Here is a 20,170-nt window from a genome sequence, read left to right on the forward strand (position 1 = left end):
CAACTGGACTTTGTTTTTGCTTTTGAAGATGTTTCATTTGCATAGTTTTAGAGGGTTGTTGAAGCAAAAGGATGCAAATGACCAGCTGTCTGCCAGGACTATAAATCCTTCCATTCCCCATCATCCGGAGAGAACTGAAGAAGCTTCTTGGATGAGAATGGAAACGCCTTCAAAAAAAAAAAAAAAACAAGAAAGTCCAGTTGCTGCCTAAAAAAGCACTTTCAGGACAACCATGACCTGGATGACTGAGACTCTCTACAGACATCTTAGTTTACAATCAGAGATTTAAAATTGAGGAAGTTGCCCCAATGACACCAGGGAATTGGAAAAAAAAATGTTTAATTATGAGAGACAACACTAGAGAAATAGTTGTCCATACACATAGCGTAGAAGAAAGGAAAATACAACAAAAAACAGGCCCACTCTTTTGACAGCAAAACTCCTTTTAGCAAAAAATCTGAAACATCAGAGAAAGGAGGGGAAATATGGGATAAGAGACAACATTTGTACTACAGAGTAAACATCATTGGGAAACCAGTGGGGTGCATGGGTGGGTGGGCTGATGGTAGGTTTAGAAAAGGAAGGAACTGGGACAAATGGAAAGGGAGGGGGGGAAATACAGATTTTGGCCATAAAATATAAACAGGCTATGCTGCTAAAGGAGCCTCTCCGGCCAGCGAGTTGCCCCTGCCTCCACAAAAACCCTTCAAGGATGGTTCAAGGGCTGGGCTACCAGAAGTCTCGGCGATGATAGGAGTCAGGATCGCAGTACTTGGTCACAACGACCCGGTTTGCAAACTTTCGTCCAGTGAGGCCTTGCATGGCCTTCTGACAGTCAAAGACAGATGTGAACTCCACAAATATCTACAAGAAGAGTGAGGGGACAAAAGAGAAAACAATTAGTGGTACATTTTTAAAAATTGACAATTAAGGGATTCAACTCTGGGCCAGATCATACATATAAGGATTTGACTAGGAAAATAAATTGTAGCAACTGTACTTTTATTGTAATCTGATTCTCATGTTTCTTCCATGCATCCAGTCTAATTTTCTTACCATACTAAATTTGTAGCTAGCTGCCTTTATGAACTGATCACAACCTTACTAATCTTAAAGCTACTCAGTTTTACGCTGACTGATTTAAAACAAGCAACACTTAGCCAATCCTTAACAACTAAACATGCATGTAAGATCACCAGGGAATACCCAGTGTGCAAATGTCTGTGACGATCCAATATAACGGATGAAGCTTCCAGGATAGGAAACGAAACGTCTTATTTTTCCTCAAAAAATCATTCCAGTTGTCTTTTTCAAAATAAAAACCATTTTTGATACCCAGTCTGCAACCAAATGGCTTACTTAACAAAACCTCTACTGCCTTTTCAATTTACTTTATAGAAATGGGATACCAGAAGGTTCTGCAAAGGCAAAAAACATAAAACCATTCTTGGACACTAAGCCACACTTTTCATGAAATCCTGATTTGGATTCCCATAATTCAATTTTTTCATTCCATAGTAGATAGGTTTGTGCTTTAGAGCAGAGCCATCTGATTGAACCCTTCTATGTCCCATGTATACCTTAGAGCTCATGGAGCCAAATAAGAACAGAGGCATTCTATGTTAAGAGAACAATAGCTATCCCGCCAACCCTACAACCATTAAGTACCTTTCCACAGCCAGGAACCTCGACTCCATCAACAGGCCGGGGGATTTCAATGGATTTGACAACACCATACTTGCTACACTCATCACGGACATCCTCAACAATCTCTTCATATTCCTCATCATCCAGGAGTTCCTCAGGTAATACCATATTCATGAGGCACAGCACCTCAGTTGGATGACCACCCATCTGTACTTGTGAACTCATGAGACCCGGTACCTGTAGGGTCACTGGGGTCTGGTTTATTGTACTCTGGGGGGGTGGGCAGCAAGAGAAGAGAGAGAAAGCCACAGACAGAAGAATTCAGTGACACAACCATTTAAACTGTCATTTCCAAACACGCACCAAAATCCTGTATTTGTTTCTTTACAAGCTTTGATTTTAATTTCTGGAAGAATTCAGAGTATCTGTTTCTTCAATCTCAAATATACCAAACAGCTACTATTAATACTATTTTAAAACCAAATCTCAAAATCTGAAACTCTGGAAAGTGTTACTTCTCTGTCAACGAAATAACCAGTTTATGGTTTCTTATGACTGGTAGAAATAAGCAAAGCAGAAATAATAATTTCTGATTCTCAAAAATGTAATAACTTTTGGATATATACTGTAATTCTTCGGGTAGATATTGGTTACTTTGGAAACTGCTTTTTTAGTTCACCAGAAATCAGCATGATGCCCTATTCTTCTAATATATGGCTTCAATGCATCAGCTGATCATGCCAGCACCTATATCTTTATAAAGACACTATTTATTTCTGCAGGTATTTTCATTTTAGGTTTCAAATTATCCTGGGTCAATGTGCATATCCAGCTAAATAGGTTTAATATAAAAATAAGAATTAGATTCAGAAATAAATGTCATGCAAATATTTTATTATTACAACTCTCCTGTACAGACATACAGAAAATAAAGTCTATGCACTAGAGACCTTTATAAAAACTAAAAAGGCCGTTCACCATCTGAACAAAAGTCTTTTAGAATATCATGAAGCTTCCTGGAATACTCAATTAGAAATTGGTGGTAGCAGCTGAAGGGAGGGAGTGAAAGTGCTGGAAAGACAATGGGGATAGTCAAGCCAGGACAGCTGCACTGGGAGCTTCTGGGTAGAGGAGGAGAGAAAGAAGGCAGCACACACCAGCCTTGTCTATCTCATTTGGATTCTGTTTAGTCTGAAACCCAGAGGCAGTAAAGATGTTTTGATATTGCCAAGCCAAAGGTGACATGAAAGTCACAGCTGTTCCAAATTTGAAGAATTTCCCTTACTTCATGCACACATATTTCCAGGATAACCTAAAAGACTTGGGAACCTTGTTTGGCCTGAAATTGCTTCTCTCTCGTTAAGCAAGGCAAGACATGAGTAGTTCCCTTATGCCTGCAACCCTTAGCATTTGATAGTATTAACAAGATCAATCTTCTAACTTTCAGAAACCAAACCTGAAAAATACACCCTGGAAGGGTTTTTCCTTGGTACCATTTCTCCCTCATCCCAATCCCTTTCCTTCCTTACCAGAGTAGCATTCTTGGCTCCCACGCTGGCTCTCTGCACTAAAAGCTTCTTGTCACCCAGCTGCATGCCGTTCAACCCTGCGATGGCCTGCGAGGGCAAAACAAAAGTGAATCCAGACACTTCAAAACTTGAGCCTCTGAGGCCACCAACCATACACCCCTCTGCCCCAGGCTCTAAAACATCCACACATTCATACACAAAAAGTAGCTTCTTTTATGCCCCCTCCCCACCAGATTCCTACCTGAACTGCCCTGCTCTTGGATTTAATACCACATTTAGTTATTTACCTGCCGGGCCTCAAAATCATCATGTTTTTAAAAAATAGATCTTGTTGGAAGGGATTAAGATGAGTCAACAAGACTGTCTGCATGAAGGAGAAGAGCAAAGGTGAGATTTCAGCCTCAGCCAAATGTTGCCAACAAAGACAGAAAATTCTAAAAGGATGCAGATGAGACCACATATTTTTCAGAATGAGAATTCCACTGATTTGAAGTTGTCATGCTTTGGGAATTTACATTTTACCAGTTCAGCCCCAATAAAGAATTTAATATCATGTTTTACAATATTGAGAATTTGGTTTCCACACAGACCAATTTTAGAAGCAAGATTATGAGGCCAAATAATTTCCCAGCTACAATATAGAAACAGAGTTAAGTTATCAATTAAATAAAAAGCGGGCAAGCAAATTTACTAATCCTTTTCTGCACAGAAGAATCCAGTGGATGAAGGGCTGGTTCAGCCAGGGATGGAGCAAAATATGTATGAAACTACAACTTGGCCAAAATAATTCAAGTTATGATCTAGAACTTGCATTCATAACTGTGTAACTTCAAAATATACACATGGGCATAAATTTTCAGCATCTAATTTTCTGAGATAATTTTTTTTAGAGAAAGTAAGAGTATAAGACACAGAATCAAGATGGGGGGAGAGGACAGTTTTAAAAATGGTTATATACCAATGTTACAATTATATACTTGTCTAGTTAGAAAGTAATTTTCATTTATTCAGATGACATAATCCCACTCTTCTTTCCTTTAATGGCACTTGACCAGGATTGTCCCTTTTCCCCAAAAATGCTAAGTATAGCATTGTCTCAATATTTTATCTGCATTTAGGTCTTCTTGGCGCACATAACATCTGTTAGCATCTAATTTGTAAAGCATATATAAATTAGAAGCTATATCAACAGCAGAAGGGAATGGGTTGATGCGGCAGTTTCCAATTAATGTAGAAGACTTCATTTAAAATCTCATCCAAGGAGACAACTCAATAAACACTTCTTAAAACTGTATGGGCAAAATGAAAGTTGTAACTTGAGCTATACATTTAAAAATCTGTGGAGTTTATAAAAAGTCTAATTCTCCTGAAATATCAAGTATCTCTCTATCACGTTCTCTATTAGGTTAGCTAAAATAAACTTTATTTAATAGAGTTTCTCAGATACTTGCTCCTTCAGATGATTTCTTGAAGCAAGAGTCAAATTGGGATTATTGGTAGCATTTGATTTAATGTAAATGAAATTTCATTAGAAAATGTTTTCCATGTAATCAATAATGTCTTTTTATTGCATTACAAATAGCAATTTGAGGGCAACCTTAGAATGATCCATATGTTTATCTATGACTTTCGTGGGCCCAATGTCTCTGTAGAATTATTTTTCCAATTATGGCATTTATTTTAATATCTAACCAAAAGTAAATTACCTGAAGTTCAAGCAAGCTGTACTGCTTCCTAATATAATATAAAATATTATATATGTAATATAAAATTTAAATTTTTAAAAAATCAGAAAATCCTGTTAGCCTTTTCAAAGCCTGCAATTTGTGGGATATCACTGGGCTGAATACTTTCACTCCTCCAGTATTAATACAGGGGTTCCCAACCTGGGGTGTGAGATGATATTCCAGGGGATGGGAAAACCTGGGTTATGAAGTTTCAAAATTAGTGTATATGCATAATTATATGCAAATTATATGCACATAATTATTTATTTTTGTAATGGGTTTGAGAATATATCAGAAGTGTTCTAGGGGTGTGGGGTATAGAAAAGGTTGGGAACCCTGTATTAATACATGGATGATATTCAGTTGTGCAGCTCAATAAAGCAAGCTAGGTTATTCTGGTGTCTGGAGGCTCTGGGGAGGAACATGTCAAATTCAATCCTATCGAGAGTAGCTGTCAATATTTGGACTCTCCCAGTTCCAGGGATTTTTGATTCTGGATGGGATCAAACTATCCCTTTGTGGATTGGTGCACAATATCCAGTCTTCCTGGACTTGCAATTCCTGTTCAAGGAGCAGGTAGCCACTGTAAGCAGGAAGGTGTTTGCACAAGTTTTGGTTAGGAGGCACCTGTTTCCGAATCATGAGGCTCTCCTCACAGTCATGCACACCTTGACTATCTAGTGAACAGATTGTTACAATCTGCACTATACGAGGCTGCGCTTAATGATTAATCAGAAACTACAATTGGTCTACTTTGCAGTGACAAGCCACAACGGGCAAACATTATGCCCCTGTAACAAATCCCTTTGCTTTATGAGCTGGACTGATTATCAGTAAATTCAAGATGCTAGTTATTAACCATAAATCTCCACAAGGCATAGGTTGTATCCGAGAGGCCATCCATCTCTTACAGCATCTACTACTCAGATTTGGCTTGCTTTGGGTTCCACTGTTCAAGCAATGTTATCTTGCAGGAAATGAACTTTCAGTTACTGAACCTACCCTTTAGAACAGGATCCCCCAGAGATTCATACAGCTTTCACCTGACCCACCTTCAAGTGAACTCTAAAATCTTGGCTCTTTTCCCAGGTTAGGATATTGACAGGCCCCTTTGGCCTGGGAATAACACAGAAAATGTCTTATGTATGCTTTCTTGGGGCTACTGTTACTCTTTTTATAATATTGTTGTCTTCTTAATCTATGAAACCATTTTGGAGATTGGTGGTCTAGGAGGTTAGAGAGGTAAATATCCATCATTCTCAGATTTACAATCTGGTTTTGGATCTCATCCAAGATTTTAGCTTTTGCTAAAAACTCATAGCTTTCTCCTTGATGCAGAGAGACCAATAGAGGGGAAGGGAGAGCATGGGAAAACACACACTTCCCAAGTAGCATGTGGGAAGAAAGACTGCATGGGACAAAAAGCAGGTGTGGGGGAGGATATATTTAAAAAAAACATGTATCCATATATACTAACAATGGCACTCAATTACAAAGAAACACATGCATAACCCTGATGGAGATCAACCCAAAAACAAGAGCTTATGCTCTGCATGCAAAGTTACCACCGACACGCTCTGAACCTTACTGGGAATTGTGGGGTGTTTCCTCTCCACCACAGGTCCCCCCTCTCCAACAAGCCAAGGGGAATCTGAGGTGCTTTTCCTTTGTTTTATTGTTAAACTATAAATGTCAATACTTGCATTTTACAACTCCCATTGGAGTTAGCAAGCATGTCTGCTGGTTACGGGCCTGTTCCTCCTTCCCCCGCTGTAACACAAAGCTCAGCGGGAGAAAGGAAACATAGTTATTAGGGGTGCAGAACAGAGAATTTACTGGGGGTAGGGAAATGGGTGAAATGCACTACGGACCCGGCTCTTCCCTGACTGGTGAGGGGAGGGCTTCTTACCGGCTCTCGGTCGGGCACGGCGGCCAGGGTCTTCGCAAAAAGGCCGAAGCCTTCTCCGACTAACATTCGGGGAGAGTTGTTGTTTTTTTGGGGGGAACAAAAAGCAGAAGTGATCAGAACACTAACTCGATGGTGTCTGCCGCTAAGTCAGCAGCTGTGCTGTAAAGGAGAGAAAAGCTGGCACCCCCTAAAGGGGAGGAGGAGAGAAAAAAACACCCCACCTGCTCAAAGGACAAAGAACCCCCCTCATCCCACGGGAAGATCGGCGGGCCGCTGCAGAGCAAAAATGAAAAGAGGATGAACAAGGGAGGCTGGCCTTACCTGGTCTGTGACATTGATGTCCACGTATTCACAGAAGGCATAACCTTTTGACAGGCCAGTGGCACTGTCCTTCACCAGGTTGAAAGCCTTCAGTGGCCCAAAGGAAGTGAGCAACTCCTTGACCTGGTGGAGAAGGAAGAATCAATGTCAACGATTGTCATCATACCAATTAATCACCAAATCTTCATAGTAGCATGGTATTATGAAGAATTAAAGTAGTCTTTAAAGACTTATCTGGCTTTCGTAAGGTTATAAAAATTAGTAAATACCTCAGAAATATTTCCCATAAAATGCTGGATCAAACTGGCTATTAACTGGCTTTATCAAAGAATTACAGTGAGTACGAAACATGTCACAGCTGGTTAAAAATTAAGAATGGAGAATGAAACGCTTGCCCACGTTATCCTGAATCGTGTCATATTCCAAGACTGACCTGATCATCATTAAGATAGTTTGGCAGACCCCCAATGAACAGTTTATGAGCAGAATCTGGGACCACTGTGGAAACGACACCTAAAAGAAGGAAGCGGGTCGACATGGCAGGAAAACACATGAAATTATCCATATGCTGCATACAACATGCTAAATTTTCCTCTCTTTGTATATTATATAATCATCACTTTTAATTCACCAAAAGTCTGATAAACCCACCTGGCACATAAACTGATGGGTTTTCAGACATGCCAGGAAGTGGTTGATAATCATGGGGGCGTCTGATTTTCAGTGACTGTCCCTGGAAAATGATCCCATCAAAAGCCATGGCCTGTGTTGTTTCATCCACAGAACGGAACTGGAGCAGAGAAAAGGGAGGGGTTAGAGGGGGAATGGGGAAAACCAGTGTCATTGTCTCTTATAGAATATATGGCTAGTAGTATAAATCTTATAGTATAAAGAATATATGGCTACTACTCAGGATCAAGAAGCAAAATAGGCATCTCTAATTAAATTCTAGGCTTATATGAGGTCAGATGATCAGTGTCCAATTAGGAAAACAGTAGACTCTTCACAGTTCAATGTATATATCTTGCAAAATTTACAAGGAATGAAATTTTCACCAATAAACTTCTAGATTCTAGAATACTTAGAACAAGGAAGCTATTATTTTGTACACCCAAGGAAACATGGCCTAAGCTGAAGTGGAGATTTATGCATTTATCCATGAAGCATTTAGAGTAAATAAAATACAAAAAAATGAAGTTAGATGTCAAAGAAGCTCAAGAAACTCAGTCAGATGGAATTTAAGCTTCACATAACCACTACTTGTTTGTACAATGTTTTAAATGCAGACATTCAGCAAAGAGTACCATCAGCAAGAGATGCCTTTAATTGGAATAATTAAATGAAACAAGTTTGCAGCACAATTGGAGTGCTCAAATTAGTCCCAAATTCTAGAAAATAATGCTGTTAAAAGAATTTGACAACTGAACAAATAAGTAAGGCACTATTATTTCTAGAATGTCCTGTATCCAATAAAGTTCAATCCCTCTATCTCCTGGGTTTTCTATTTCATATATTGGAAAAGAATGAATATCTTTCCATCTGGTTTTGCAGTATTTGCATAAATTACTATTATAAATGTTTCCTCTCCTGCTATCACATTACTCTATGAAAATCTTTTCTAAAAACTGAATTTAGCCTTTGAATTAAATGTATTAACCTGTAGCAGGGTGGATTAACCTTACACCATCAACCTCACAATTCTGGCCACAATAAAACAAACAAAAAGAGAATAATAGCAATAGCAGACTTAAATACCGCTTCACAGTGCTTTACAGCCCTCTCTAGCAGTTTACAGAGTCAGCATATTGCCCCCAACAATCTGGGGAAGGATGGAAAGCTGAGTCAACCTTAGCTTGGTGAGAGTTGAACTGTCAATTTGCAGGCAGCTGGCAGTCAGCAGAAGTAGCCTGCAGTACTGCACTTTAACAACTGCACCACTGTGGTTCATATAACTCTTATAGAGCCTCATACAAAGCCAAGCTTTAGAACTCACGAACATGAGTTACAACTATGTTATATTTTGAACATTTAATAAGTCTACATGAAAGAAATAATTTTATGCATTTCCTTTGATTTCTCCAGAATCATAATCATGCGAGTAAATCAGTGGTGTTTTAAATCTGTCCTGAGTCACTTATAAACTCACCTCCAGAAAAGCGAAGTTCTTATCCTGGTTAATTTGCACAGCCAAGACAGGATTACCGGGAGCCTGAGTAAGGCCACCAAGGCGCATCTGGGCATTGAAGAAATCCATCATTGCTTCCTATTGAAATCATGGAAAGAGATGCAAAGAATAGATGTATGATACAAGCTGGAATGACAGCCTGGACCACAAATAGATTACAAAACAACATTTCCTACTTGCCTGCTATGATGGTAGCAAACTGTGAAGCTATGAGGATTGCAGTCCCATACAATATTCACTTAAAGAGAAATGGAAAACTCTTTGGTCTTTTTTTTCTTTTTGGTAGGGATAATTAAATAACAAGCAACCATATTTATTTCTCTGGTCATTTAGGTTTTAATACATCTCTCTCTATTAGATATAAGCACCACTGACCTGCAGTCAGGACTGCAAATAAATATGCTGCCCAGGGTCTAGTGGAGTAGCAGTGATAACAAATTTAATGAAATGAAATAATAACGCCCATTCCCATTTCTGAATGTCTAAATCAGAATTCAATGCTTCAGGCCAACAATGTTGATCAAATATAAATATCAAGAAGACAAATTTAGAAGATGCCCTGAGAAGAGATACTATATTAAACTGAGCAACTCACTGACTCAATGTAGTCACTTTGGCTCATAATAAAAAGCAAGAAATGATCTTTAAAAACAGCATCCCCTTATCTGTATCACATAGAGAAAAAGTTGAGCTGCTTTTTCTGTATATTCAGCACAGCTTCAAGAAAACATTTAACCAATTTTGGCCCTAGTTCTAAGGATGGATATGTCTCTATGCACCCAACTTCAAAAATATGGAAAGCAGTAACCCCAAATCAAACATTTTTCTTTTTAAAGACAAACACTAAAATGTGTGGGAAAAAGACATGATGTGATAGGAATATTTAGAATATCATTTCAGTCTAGGGCACAATCCCCATCAGTATATCTAGAAGCTACCAGTTCAGGGAAAGCAAAAATTCATTTCATGCGAATCATCAATGAAAAGCACCACAGACAGTACTCCAAAAGTTTGTAACTGAAATACAAATCATTAAGATGCCAAGTCATAATAAGTTTGAGCATGGCTGCATTTAATGAGGTTCAGTTGGCTCTCCCAACTTAAACTTCCAGTATTCCCTTTGCAATCCTCAAATTCAACGGCAAAATGTCAAATATGTAGTTTTGATCCAAAAATGGCAAAATAAGACTGGAAGTGGTGGAATTCCTCTATAGTGAGGCATTCCCATTTCCATTCATACCCCATCTCTTTAAAAATAAAAAAGAAGAAACAAATATTAAACCAGGATGCTTTTCTGGTAGTGTCACTGAAATTGAGCACTTTTGCAGCCAAAAGTTTCAAGGCTGAGCAGAGGTAACAGAATGAGCTAACAAGTACCTCAGTGATTCCAAAAGGGATATTGCCAACATAGAGACGACGAGCTTGTCGCGTCATTTGACTGCCGACTACAGGCACAGGTGTAGGGGTTACTGCCAGCCCATCTGGAGTCATGGTTGGTAGTAGGGCTGTAGCTGGAATTTGTCCCGCAGCTAGAAATGAAAAAAAAAAGTATACTGAAAGTTATCAGCTCTGATTCTCCTGATAAAAACATTATATATTGGGAAAGTCTTGATATAAATACACAGGATTCAGGATATGCAAAATATTCCATTATGAAACATGCCAATCCCAAACAGCCCATTTTGTGTTACAGAAGTGGCTTAAAATAGACATTCAGAATAGCTTATCCTGGAGTAAGAACATTTTGAAGAGCCTTAAACAATCTGTAGCAACAATGAGAATTAAGGTGTTATTAAAACGTATATGGAACGGTGAAGAAGAGAACTAGCAATCCAAACACTTTTCAAAAAAGGTAAGTGTTAATTTTGTTATTTCATCAGTAAAGAATAACTAGCTATTCATCAGCAAAGATCACAGCTATCTTTTTCTATTATGCACAGTAACCCATCAGCCCAAAATGAACCAGATATAGGAAAAACGTTCCCAAGTTGAAACAGAACTTTCTGACCACAACATGGATGTTATAAGGTCAAATTGGGGAACTCCTAGGCTGAGCCATTTTAGCAGCATTTCTGCCTTTAAAACCATGTGTTTATTTATTTACTTGATTTTTATCTTTATATCTTTATAAGAAACTGAAGGCAGCCAACATACCATATTTTTCAGAGTATAACCTTTCCCCCCCACCAAAAAGGGTGAAAATCTGGGTGCGTCTTATACACTGAATATAGCATTTTTGGCCACCTGAAACCCCAATACACACATCCCATTTTTCGCAAAAATGGAGACACAGAGGCTTTGTGAGGCCTGTACAATGCTCCTGGTGACTGGTGAGGGGAAGAACAAGCAAAAAATGGCTCTGTTTATCGCAACTAACAAGGCATGCAAAGGGTTTGGGAGGCCTGCAGAGTGCTCCTGGGGGCTGTGGATGGCAAAAACTTTTTTTAAAATTCACCTCTTCAAAATCTTGGTGCGTCTTATAGTCCAAAAATATTTCTTCCTCCTATTTTCCCAACAACTCTGTGAGGTGAGTTGGGATGAGAGTGAATGATCCAAAATCACCCAGCCAGCTTTCATGCCTTAGGTAGGACTAAAAACTCAAAGAATTTCCTATTTCCAGACCAGCACCTTAACCATTATATCAAACTTGTTCACTCATGCTCACTGCCTCTTCCTTCTAAGCAACATAGCTACAAAACTGCCAGTGTGTGGTTTAAGATTAACATTACACAGCTCTGCTGCTGAAAAAACAGCAGCCAAAATTAAATATGGATTTCGTCTAGGATTAGTAAAACCTAAATGTTTTGTCACATAAACCACAGAACCACCTCTAAGCCATACTCTGTGATTAATAAAATTACAGAAGTAGTGGTTAAAAATGTGCTTATTCTTAAATCACAAACAATGTTATGGCTATGACTTGCAGAGGTAGCAGATATGCCTTCAACTGACATTTAATAGTTTACGGTTTGACATACCATTTTAGCTCTTATGCACTCTTGTGGCACATAGGTACATTTCAGAAATGATCTATTAGACATGATCGTTCACCCAGCCAAGGACAACTGATGTCCTTTCCCTTTTTCCCATCCAGATTTATTTTGTTTACCATCTCTGTTCTTCTGTTTTATACTGTTTCAGTATTTCTAGTTTTAAAATCTTTTTAACAATTTACAAACCATACAGAGTTGCTGATAGCCAGCAGCTTTTCAATGTAATAAATTATTACCCCATTTTAAATTCGCATTATGGTATTTTTATGTATGGTTTGTAATATGATGGAAGGGCCATAACTATAATTATTGTGACTCAAGACACAAAAATCCAAAGACTAGTAAAAAGAATGTGAGATGGAAAATCTTTACCCACCAATAAAAGTTACAATATATTGATAGTCAAATCCATGGATGTTAACTCAACAGCAAGCCTTACAGAGACTGGTGAGACATGTTTTGAGGCAACATAGATGAGACACAAGGGGAGGCCCAGGTGCATGTGCAATGAACCAACTGGTGAGTAGGCCCATTTATACTCTCTATTACTGACCTGCTCATGGTTCAAACTGCCATGGAAAGGACAGAGAGATCACAACTGCTCACTTTAGGAGATTTTTTAAAATTATTCAAGTTGCCTAGCCCTGTTGTAAAACTGAGTGAATCAAGATGACCTAAACAAAGAAGAGCCTACCCTGCATGGCTTTATACTGCATGGGTGTAATGTGCTCAAAACCTGGAGGAGGGACATCCCAATACTTGCGGATTTTCTTCTTCTTCTCATGCCGAGGAGATCGGCTGTAGTAGGGTGCAAGAGTAAAAGGTTAGTTGGAAGAAAGAAAAAAAAACATATTTAATTTACTGCAATCTTAAAATTAAAATGAATTCCTACTGAAGTCTATGTTTATTCCCGTTGGGATATATCTTAATATCCAAGGTCAATGTTTATAATACAATAATCCCTACAATGAATTCTGATTCCTGCATTGCTTCCCTTAATTTTAGAGGGTTTTTTTTTAGTGAAGCCTCCTATGGCTTTTAGTTGCCCCTGCCAGCACCAGGAAGAACTGGCAATACTCACGTTAGAGGACCTGACAGGCTCAGAGGAGATCTGAAAAACAAAAACAAAATTGTTTTTTGTCCTTTCCTATTTAAAGCAGAAAAACATTCACAGATATTTAATCACAAATATTAATTTAATAACTGTCAATCTTGCATCCACGAGCAGAGGTGCAACCTAGGTAGGCAAATGAGCAGTCTAAACCACGGTGGCGCAATGGCTAGAGTGCAGTACTGCAGGCTACTTCTGCTGACTGCCAGGTGTCTGCAATTTGGCAGTTCAAATCTCCCCGGCTCAAAGTTGACTCAGCCTTCCATCCTTCCAAGGTGGGTAAAATGTGGATCCATATTGGGGGCAATATGCTGACTATGTAAACCACTTAGATAGGGCTGTAAAGCACTGTAAAGTGATACATTTGCTAAGTACTATTGCTAAGAAAAAAAATTCCAGAAAGAACTTTATTCATTTATTATTGTGGCATATTGTATTTCTAACTGGGTTTAAAAAGTGCCCAAGCACAAATACCTAGGTCATGTGTATTCATCACTAAAGACATTAATCAGTAAGGAAAAGTATGTTATTAATAATCAAACCACAGTGGTACAGTGGTTAGAATGCAGTACTGCAGGCTAATTTTGCTGCCTGTTGGCTGCTTGCAATTTGGCAGATCAAATCTCATCAGGTTCAAGATTTTTTAAAAATATTTTTATTGCAAAGTTTTTAACGTATTTATTAACAAAGTGTTGTCTAAATCTTTTCTTGTTCATCATCTCATATACACAATCCATTTTGCATCATTCTTTCCAATTTTAGCCAATTATTCTCTTTCCATATTTTTATCTTAAACTTTTCTTAATACATAAATATCTCTAATCTCCCTTAATTTCTAATCTCTTACAATAACATCAACTCCATCGCTAAATATGTTTTTCAAATTCTCCATTCCACTCTTTAACATTTCATCTTCATCTCTTAATTAAAATTGTCTTAAAGTTAAACCAAATTGCCATTTCACATTTCATCTGTTGGTCTGTTTTGCTGTAAGCAACATACATCAAATTCAATTTTAACATAAAAAACTTAATTAATTATCCACCATTAATAATGTTGTTATAATTCTCTTACATCTTAATTAACTATCCACCATTAATAATATTAATACAATTCCCTTTAATCTACTAATATGTACCTTATTTCCCTTTCTCCTCTTTAACCATTTGCTCTTGGTCTCCCAAAAATTCCACTTCTTATTAATTTTCTCCTTTTATCCCATTCTCTTAACTTTTTTTTCTTTTTATAATTATTATCTTTTCTTCTGAATCCTTTTTCTCACTTTTAATTTTATTGTTTGAGTAGTTTTCCCCAGGAAATTTAGTTTTCAGATAAATCACTATTCTGCATAATTCTAAATGGCAAAAGATTCTATGTGTCTGAGGTTTTGCCTAAGATTCTCTACTCAGTATAAAAATATCTTGTTGAGGATCCATACCTGCGCCTCCTGCGATCTCGTGAAACACTGCGCTGATCCCTGTTGCGCCTCTCACGGCTACGACTGCGACGTTTCCTGTCACGACTCCGTGAACGACTGTGGCTGCGTTTACGATGACGATTCTCTTTATCCCGTTCTAAAGGCAACAGGATAGAACACAGTGAGCTATCCAGTTGTTGCTTCAGAACAGAGAACATATCTCTTTTTGCCGCAAACCATTTCATTTCCCTAAAAGAGTGAGCTGGTGTTTTTTTGGCTTTCAAAGGAGAACATTTAAGAAAATAAACATTGCCAAGAAGAAACTGATACCATGATTGGATCATGTCTGTTGGATAACCATCTGGAATTGCTTAATTGCCCCTGGGAAATGGCAACAACAAATAGATCAAAAGGGAGAAATAGAGACATTTGTTTTAGAATTTCTCAAAGGTAAAACTGCACACAACTATCTTAACGTTTTATCTCCAAATCTAGCAAGCAGAATGTTTCTATAGTCTAATTTGGAAACCCTTGATAAAAACCTTGAGACACATATTCCCAAGAAGCAAAAAATGAGATAACCTAAATAAAATATGGTGTCAACAATTTGATTAATTTCTTTAAAAATTAAAACCAAGTAGTCTTTTGTTTTCTATTTTAAAAAACACCAAGGAAAATTTAGGAGACCTAATAATTCTGCAGATTTTTGAAACTTCTAAATATGAACACTACATTAAAAAACAAAATAAAACATGAGGAAAAATGCATCAAATGATATGATGTATGCTTCTAAAATACAGCAACAACTATAATTACAAGAATGCAGGATTTTATTTTGACAAAACTAACACTGCATTCCAATAGTTTGGAACTACTACGAGACCCATAATAGGAATAATATGGAATAGAATTAGCTATAAAACAATAGATCTTTAAACAAAGAACTCAAATTTTGGAGACTGATGCAGCTGTGCTGGACACAAACAATGTTTTAGAACAAGAACAAAATGCTATTTGTGTGGCCAATGAGACTGTTTTAAGATTCATTGGTAACAGGGTTACCATACAATACAGAAATTTCTATGTTAAAAACATTCATGCAAACCAGAAAGACCTAATGGAAGTGAAAATAGGGAAGCTTCAATTTTAACTAAGGATTTATAACATCGTTTTTAAAGAACAATATGACTTCTCTTCTATTTCTATATATTAAGTCATATAATCCAAACTACCAGTAGGTCCAGTGTTATCATTAGACCTACAGTACTAAACATTCTTATGCCTACCAAGAAAGCTTAAACAAGAACCCAGATTTCTTCCATTTGGTATATTCAAGATATCCAACATAGACCCGTTTAAAAAGAAATGGAGTGAATTCTAAAAAAACCATGGATGTTTGTATTTTCAGAAAGGGCAGCACTGGTTTATTTCAAAGGAAATCCATTCTGGAGAGAAGGGAGGCAGCTCTGAATTATACTGTGGAACAGTAGAACATGAATAATTTGCACTTAGAGCTACAGCATATCTTTTGATTCAATCCTAGCAAACAGGCAGTGCATGATAACAAATTTGGCTTAGGAGTCTGAATTACTGTGATTCCCACCAAGTGGAAATAGGTATTGTCAATAGGGAGTAAAATCAGTACTGTAGCCTAATCCAAATATTTTGATTGATACTGCTAAGATATTATGAAATGTTGTCTGAAAGAAGCATACACATATTGTATACAAATAGTTTCAACTTACAACCATTCATTTAGTGACCATTCCAAGTTTCAGTGCCACTGAAAAAATGACATATGATCAATTTTCAATGGCATTGATTAGAATGGCCATAAGTCAAAGTCTACTTGTATACGACATGTATATCTTTCTTTCAGAAAACACTTTATAATATCTTACAATAGGCTTTCCTTGTATCAATCAAAATATTTGGATTAAGCTAGTCAATGACCTTTGCATTGTCCTGGGGTAATGCAATCACCATTTGTAACCTTCCCAGCCATCTTCCGACAAGCAAAGTCAACAGGGAAAGCCAAATCACTTCATGATTGCAACTTCAGTGATACAACTGTGGCAAAAAGGGTCATTAAATGAGGCAAAACTCATTTAATAACTGCCTTAATGGAAATTTGGGGCTCAATTGTGGTCGTTGGTTGAGAACTATCTGTAGTGTACAATATTTCTTTTTTTTTTTAAGAGTTGTTATTTTTTTTTTTATTGATTTTTTTTTTTACAAATACAATCATGGAATTTATTTCCCCCCTCCCCCTAAATATATATAATAATATATATATTATTATATATATATAATAATATATAATAATATTTCTTGTTTAAACCTCTGGCATCTCCAACTCAGAGAAGGCACCCTCCCCCATCTGAAATCCCCTCAGAACTGCATTTATGGCATGTTGTATAAATCAAGTCAGGTTGGAATTTATAAGCTGTGGCTAAGGAAACCAGTTGTTCAAATTGTAGTAGGACAGCCCCAAGGTGATGTGAACTATCCAGTTTATCCCTGGTGCAAAAGAACAGTTGTGCCACGGTAGATGCAGTCCCACACACTCAACCCTCGAATGTAGGCCTAGTAATGCTGCTAGTTCTCAACTTACAATCCAGAGATAGGATCCATTTTTGTTTTAATGTTAATATTCTTCATATGAAAGTGGAGAATTGGAAGAAGAGATTGGGCAACCCTTTTGTCTGAAATGGTACAGCTTCTGCTTCAGCAGGGGGTTGGACTAGAAGACCTCCAAGGTCCCTTCCAATTCTGGGATCCCTCTGGGATCCTGCATTCAGTTTTGGTCACCACGATGTAAAAAAGATGTGGAGACTCTAGAAAGAGTGCATAGAAGAGCAACAAAGATGATTAGGGGACTGGAGGATAAAACATATGAAGAACGGTTGCTGGAACTGAGTATGTCTAGTTTGATGAAAAGGACTAGAGGAGACATGATAGCAGTGGTTTCCACAAAGAGGGAGTTAAACTATTCTCCAAAGCACCTAAGGACAAGAAGCAATGGGTGGAAACTAATCAACTAAGAAGCAACTAAGAACTGAGGAGAAATTTCCTGACAATTAGAACAATTAATCAGTGGAACAACTTGCCTCCAAAAGTTGTGAATGCCCCAACACTGTAAGTTTTTAAGAAGAGATTGAACAGCCATTTACTTGAAGTGGTGTAGGGTTTCCTGTCTAAGCAGGGGGTTGAACTAGAAGACCGCCAAGGTCCCTTCCAACTGTTATTCTATTCTATTCTATTTTTTATTCTATTGTACAGTTGAGCCCCCAGGCCACATGGCCATAGTAACGCAGAGAAGCAGCTGCCCGCGGACCTAGGAAGCCAGGCCACCACTCGCTTCCCTCTTCCACCATGGCGCCCCAGGAAAGAGGCCGAGCAGATGTTGCCCAATTTGCAGCTAGCCCCGCACGCTCCGCGGATCGCCTTTCTTCCGCCCTTCCCAAGCGCCGGCCTTGACTACCCGCTAAGCTCCAGGAAGGGGAGGGGGCGCTCCACGTGCGTTGTCCAACTCTGGATACCCTCCCCCCCCCACTCCCGAAAAACTGTGGGCTTCCCCACTGCACACCTTTCCTTCTCCTCCTCCTCCTCCCCGTTCTCCTTTTTAAACGTACGCCGCCAACGGTCCCGGGGAGCGCGCGGCCTCGCTTCCCCCCCCCCCCGCGAACCACCTCGCGCCAAATTAGGCGGAGGGAGGGGGGATAGTTAAAGAAGAGGTGGCGGCCGGGCGCACGAGGATACCCAACCCTTCTCTTAAACGGGGCCAGCCGATGGGCCGCGCCGAAAACCAGCCATGTGGGAAGAACGGAACGGGCAGCGGTGAAAAGGGGAGAGCCGCCGCCGCTATACCTCGTACTTCTTTTTTTTCTCCGTCTGCCGTTGAACCCGAGCGACTTGCTTGCCCCGCAACCACGCTGGCTTACCCTGTTTGTTTTCATTTAGCTGCCGCTCAAACTCGTCGAAGTCCGACATGGCTAAGGAGGAGGAGGACGTCCCTCGATCCGGCCTAGCTACGGTCGCACGGTGGTGGCGCTTTCCAGCCCAGGTCCTCCTCACGCAGTAGGCCGCAACAGCGCCTTCTCTGGGAGTTCGGCAACTTCCGGTGGCTGCTTCGGATGTGAACGGAAACTCTCGGCTATCTCCGGAATGCCTTTCGAAAAGCGACTGGCTTTCCCCGCTGTCTACTCCCCTCCCACGAATCATCACAGAAGCCCTCCGGGAAAGGCTGCCTCTCTAGGAAAGTTTCGGATTCCTACGGAAAGACTCGGATCCTCTTTGTAACGTCATTTCCTTTGTCTTAAAAACTATCGTACGCCTGACGCATGCCTTTGTATTCCCGCTTAAAACCAAAAAAATTAAAAAGCCATGGCTCGTTAAAAATAAAGTATTTCCGCCGGATGTTGCTCGAGTGCTTCCAGGGCATTTTTGTTTTACAGTGCGCTTGTGCGGTGGTTGAGCTTTAGACGTCAGTGTACAAAATAGCGGAAGAACGAGAGTTGTCTTTTTCCCCTCATTGTTTTCAATTGTGGAATATACTATAAACTCTGAATAATTTCACATGCTGGCCTTACATAGCACACTGTCGTTAAAAAAAAGACGAAGATACCTAACGCTGCATGGATGCAGCTATATTTGCAGGCATATTAAATAACCTACATTATATGATTCCCTCCTCCTCTCCAAATTCGGTGCGTGTCGAGTGTCAAGCGAATTCAGAAAATATGGTTCATTTTATCTTGTTTAATAGCCTTGTTTAAACATACGAGCACATACAAGGATGGAAAGTTAAAATGTAGACAACGCACATCAGGTAGATTTTTGTGTTAAGGTTACCAGGTGGCCCTGAACTTTTACCAAAATGCTTGCAGTGTACGAATGCAATTTATAAACAGTATTCTTTCTAGGCCAACTGTTCTAATATAAAAAGCACTGCTATTTCCCCTCTTTTCACAAGGATCGTGCTAATTAATACTATAGGCAGATAATTGATTGGTTTTTATATGAGGAGGTCCTTGGTGCTCTATGAGCTTGCTTGTTTTCTTCCAGATGTTTCATTATCCTAACTAGGAAACATCATCATTGTTTCCTATATTTGGTTTTTATATTTTTGAAGGGGAGCAGACATGTTCCTGAAGCTTGTGAAACCTGGGGGGTTTCCCTGGAAATCTAGCTTAATTTTGTCTATAGCACCACCTTGTGCTACTTTATGGTGCACTTTCCTGCATATTTTCTTAAGAGAATTATATTTTCATCCTTTCATTGAATTTTTTCAGCATGAAAGTTTCCCCTTTTCTTTATGAATGTTTAGCA

General features: G+C 38.8%; 1 protein-coding gene across 1 annotated transcript; it reads right to left on the minus strand.

Moving 5' to 3' along the window:
* Window positions 1-322: 322 nt before the first annotated feature.
* U2AF2 (U2 small nuclear RNA auxiliary factor 2) lies at window positions 323-19,171 on the minus strand. Its single transcript, XM_032235377.1, has 12 exons — window positions 18,784-19,171; window positions 14,861-14,996; window positions 13,393-13,422; window positions 13,006-13,109; window positions 10,696-10,847; window positions 9,280-9,396; window positions 7,785-7,923; window positions 7,567-7,646; window positions 7,134-7,256; window positions 3,177-3,263; window positions 1,669-1,917; window positions 323-864 (listed from the first exon to the last, which is right to left on the minus strand). The coding sequence occupies exons 1-12, from the start codon at window positions 19,061-19,063 to the stop codon at window positions 730-732; spliced, it is 1,632 nt and encodes a 543-aa protein (XP_032091268.1). The 5' UTR covers window positions 19,064-19,171; the 3' UTR covers window positions 323-729.
* Window positions 19,172-20,170: the final 999 nt, after the last annotated feature.

Source organism: Thamnophis elegans, chromosome Z (assembly GCF_009769535.1).
Source record: "Thamnophis elegans isolate rThaEle1 chromosome Z, rThaEle1.pri, whole genome shotgun sequence".
Classification (NCBI taxonomy): Eukaryota; Metazoa; Chordata; class Lepidosauria; order Squamata; family Colubridae; genus Thamnophis; species Thamnophis elegans.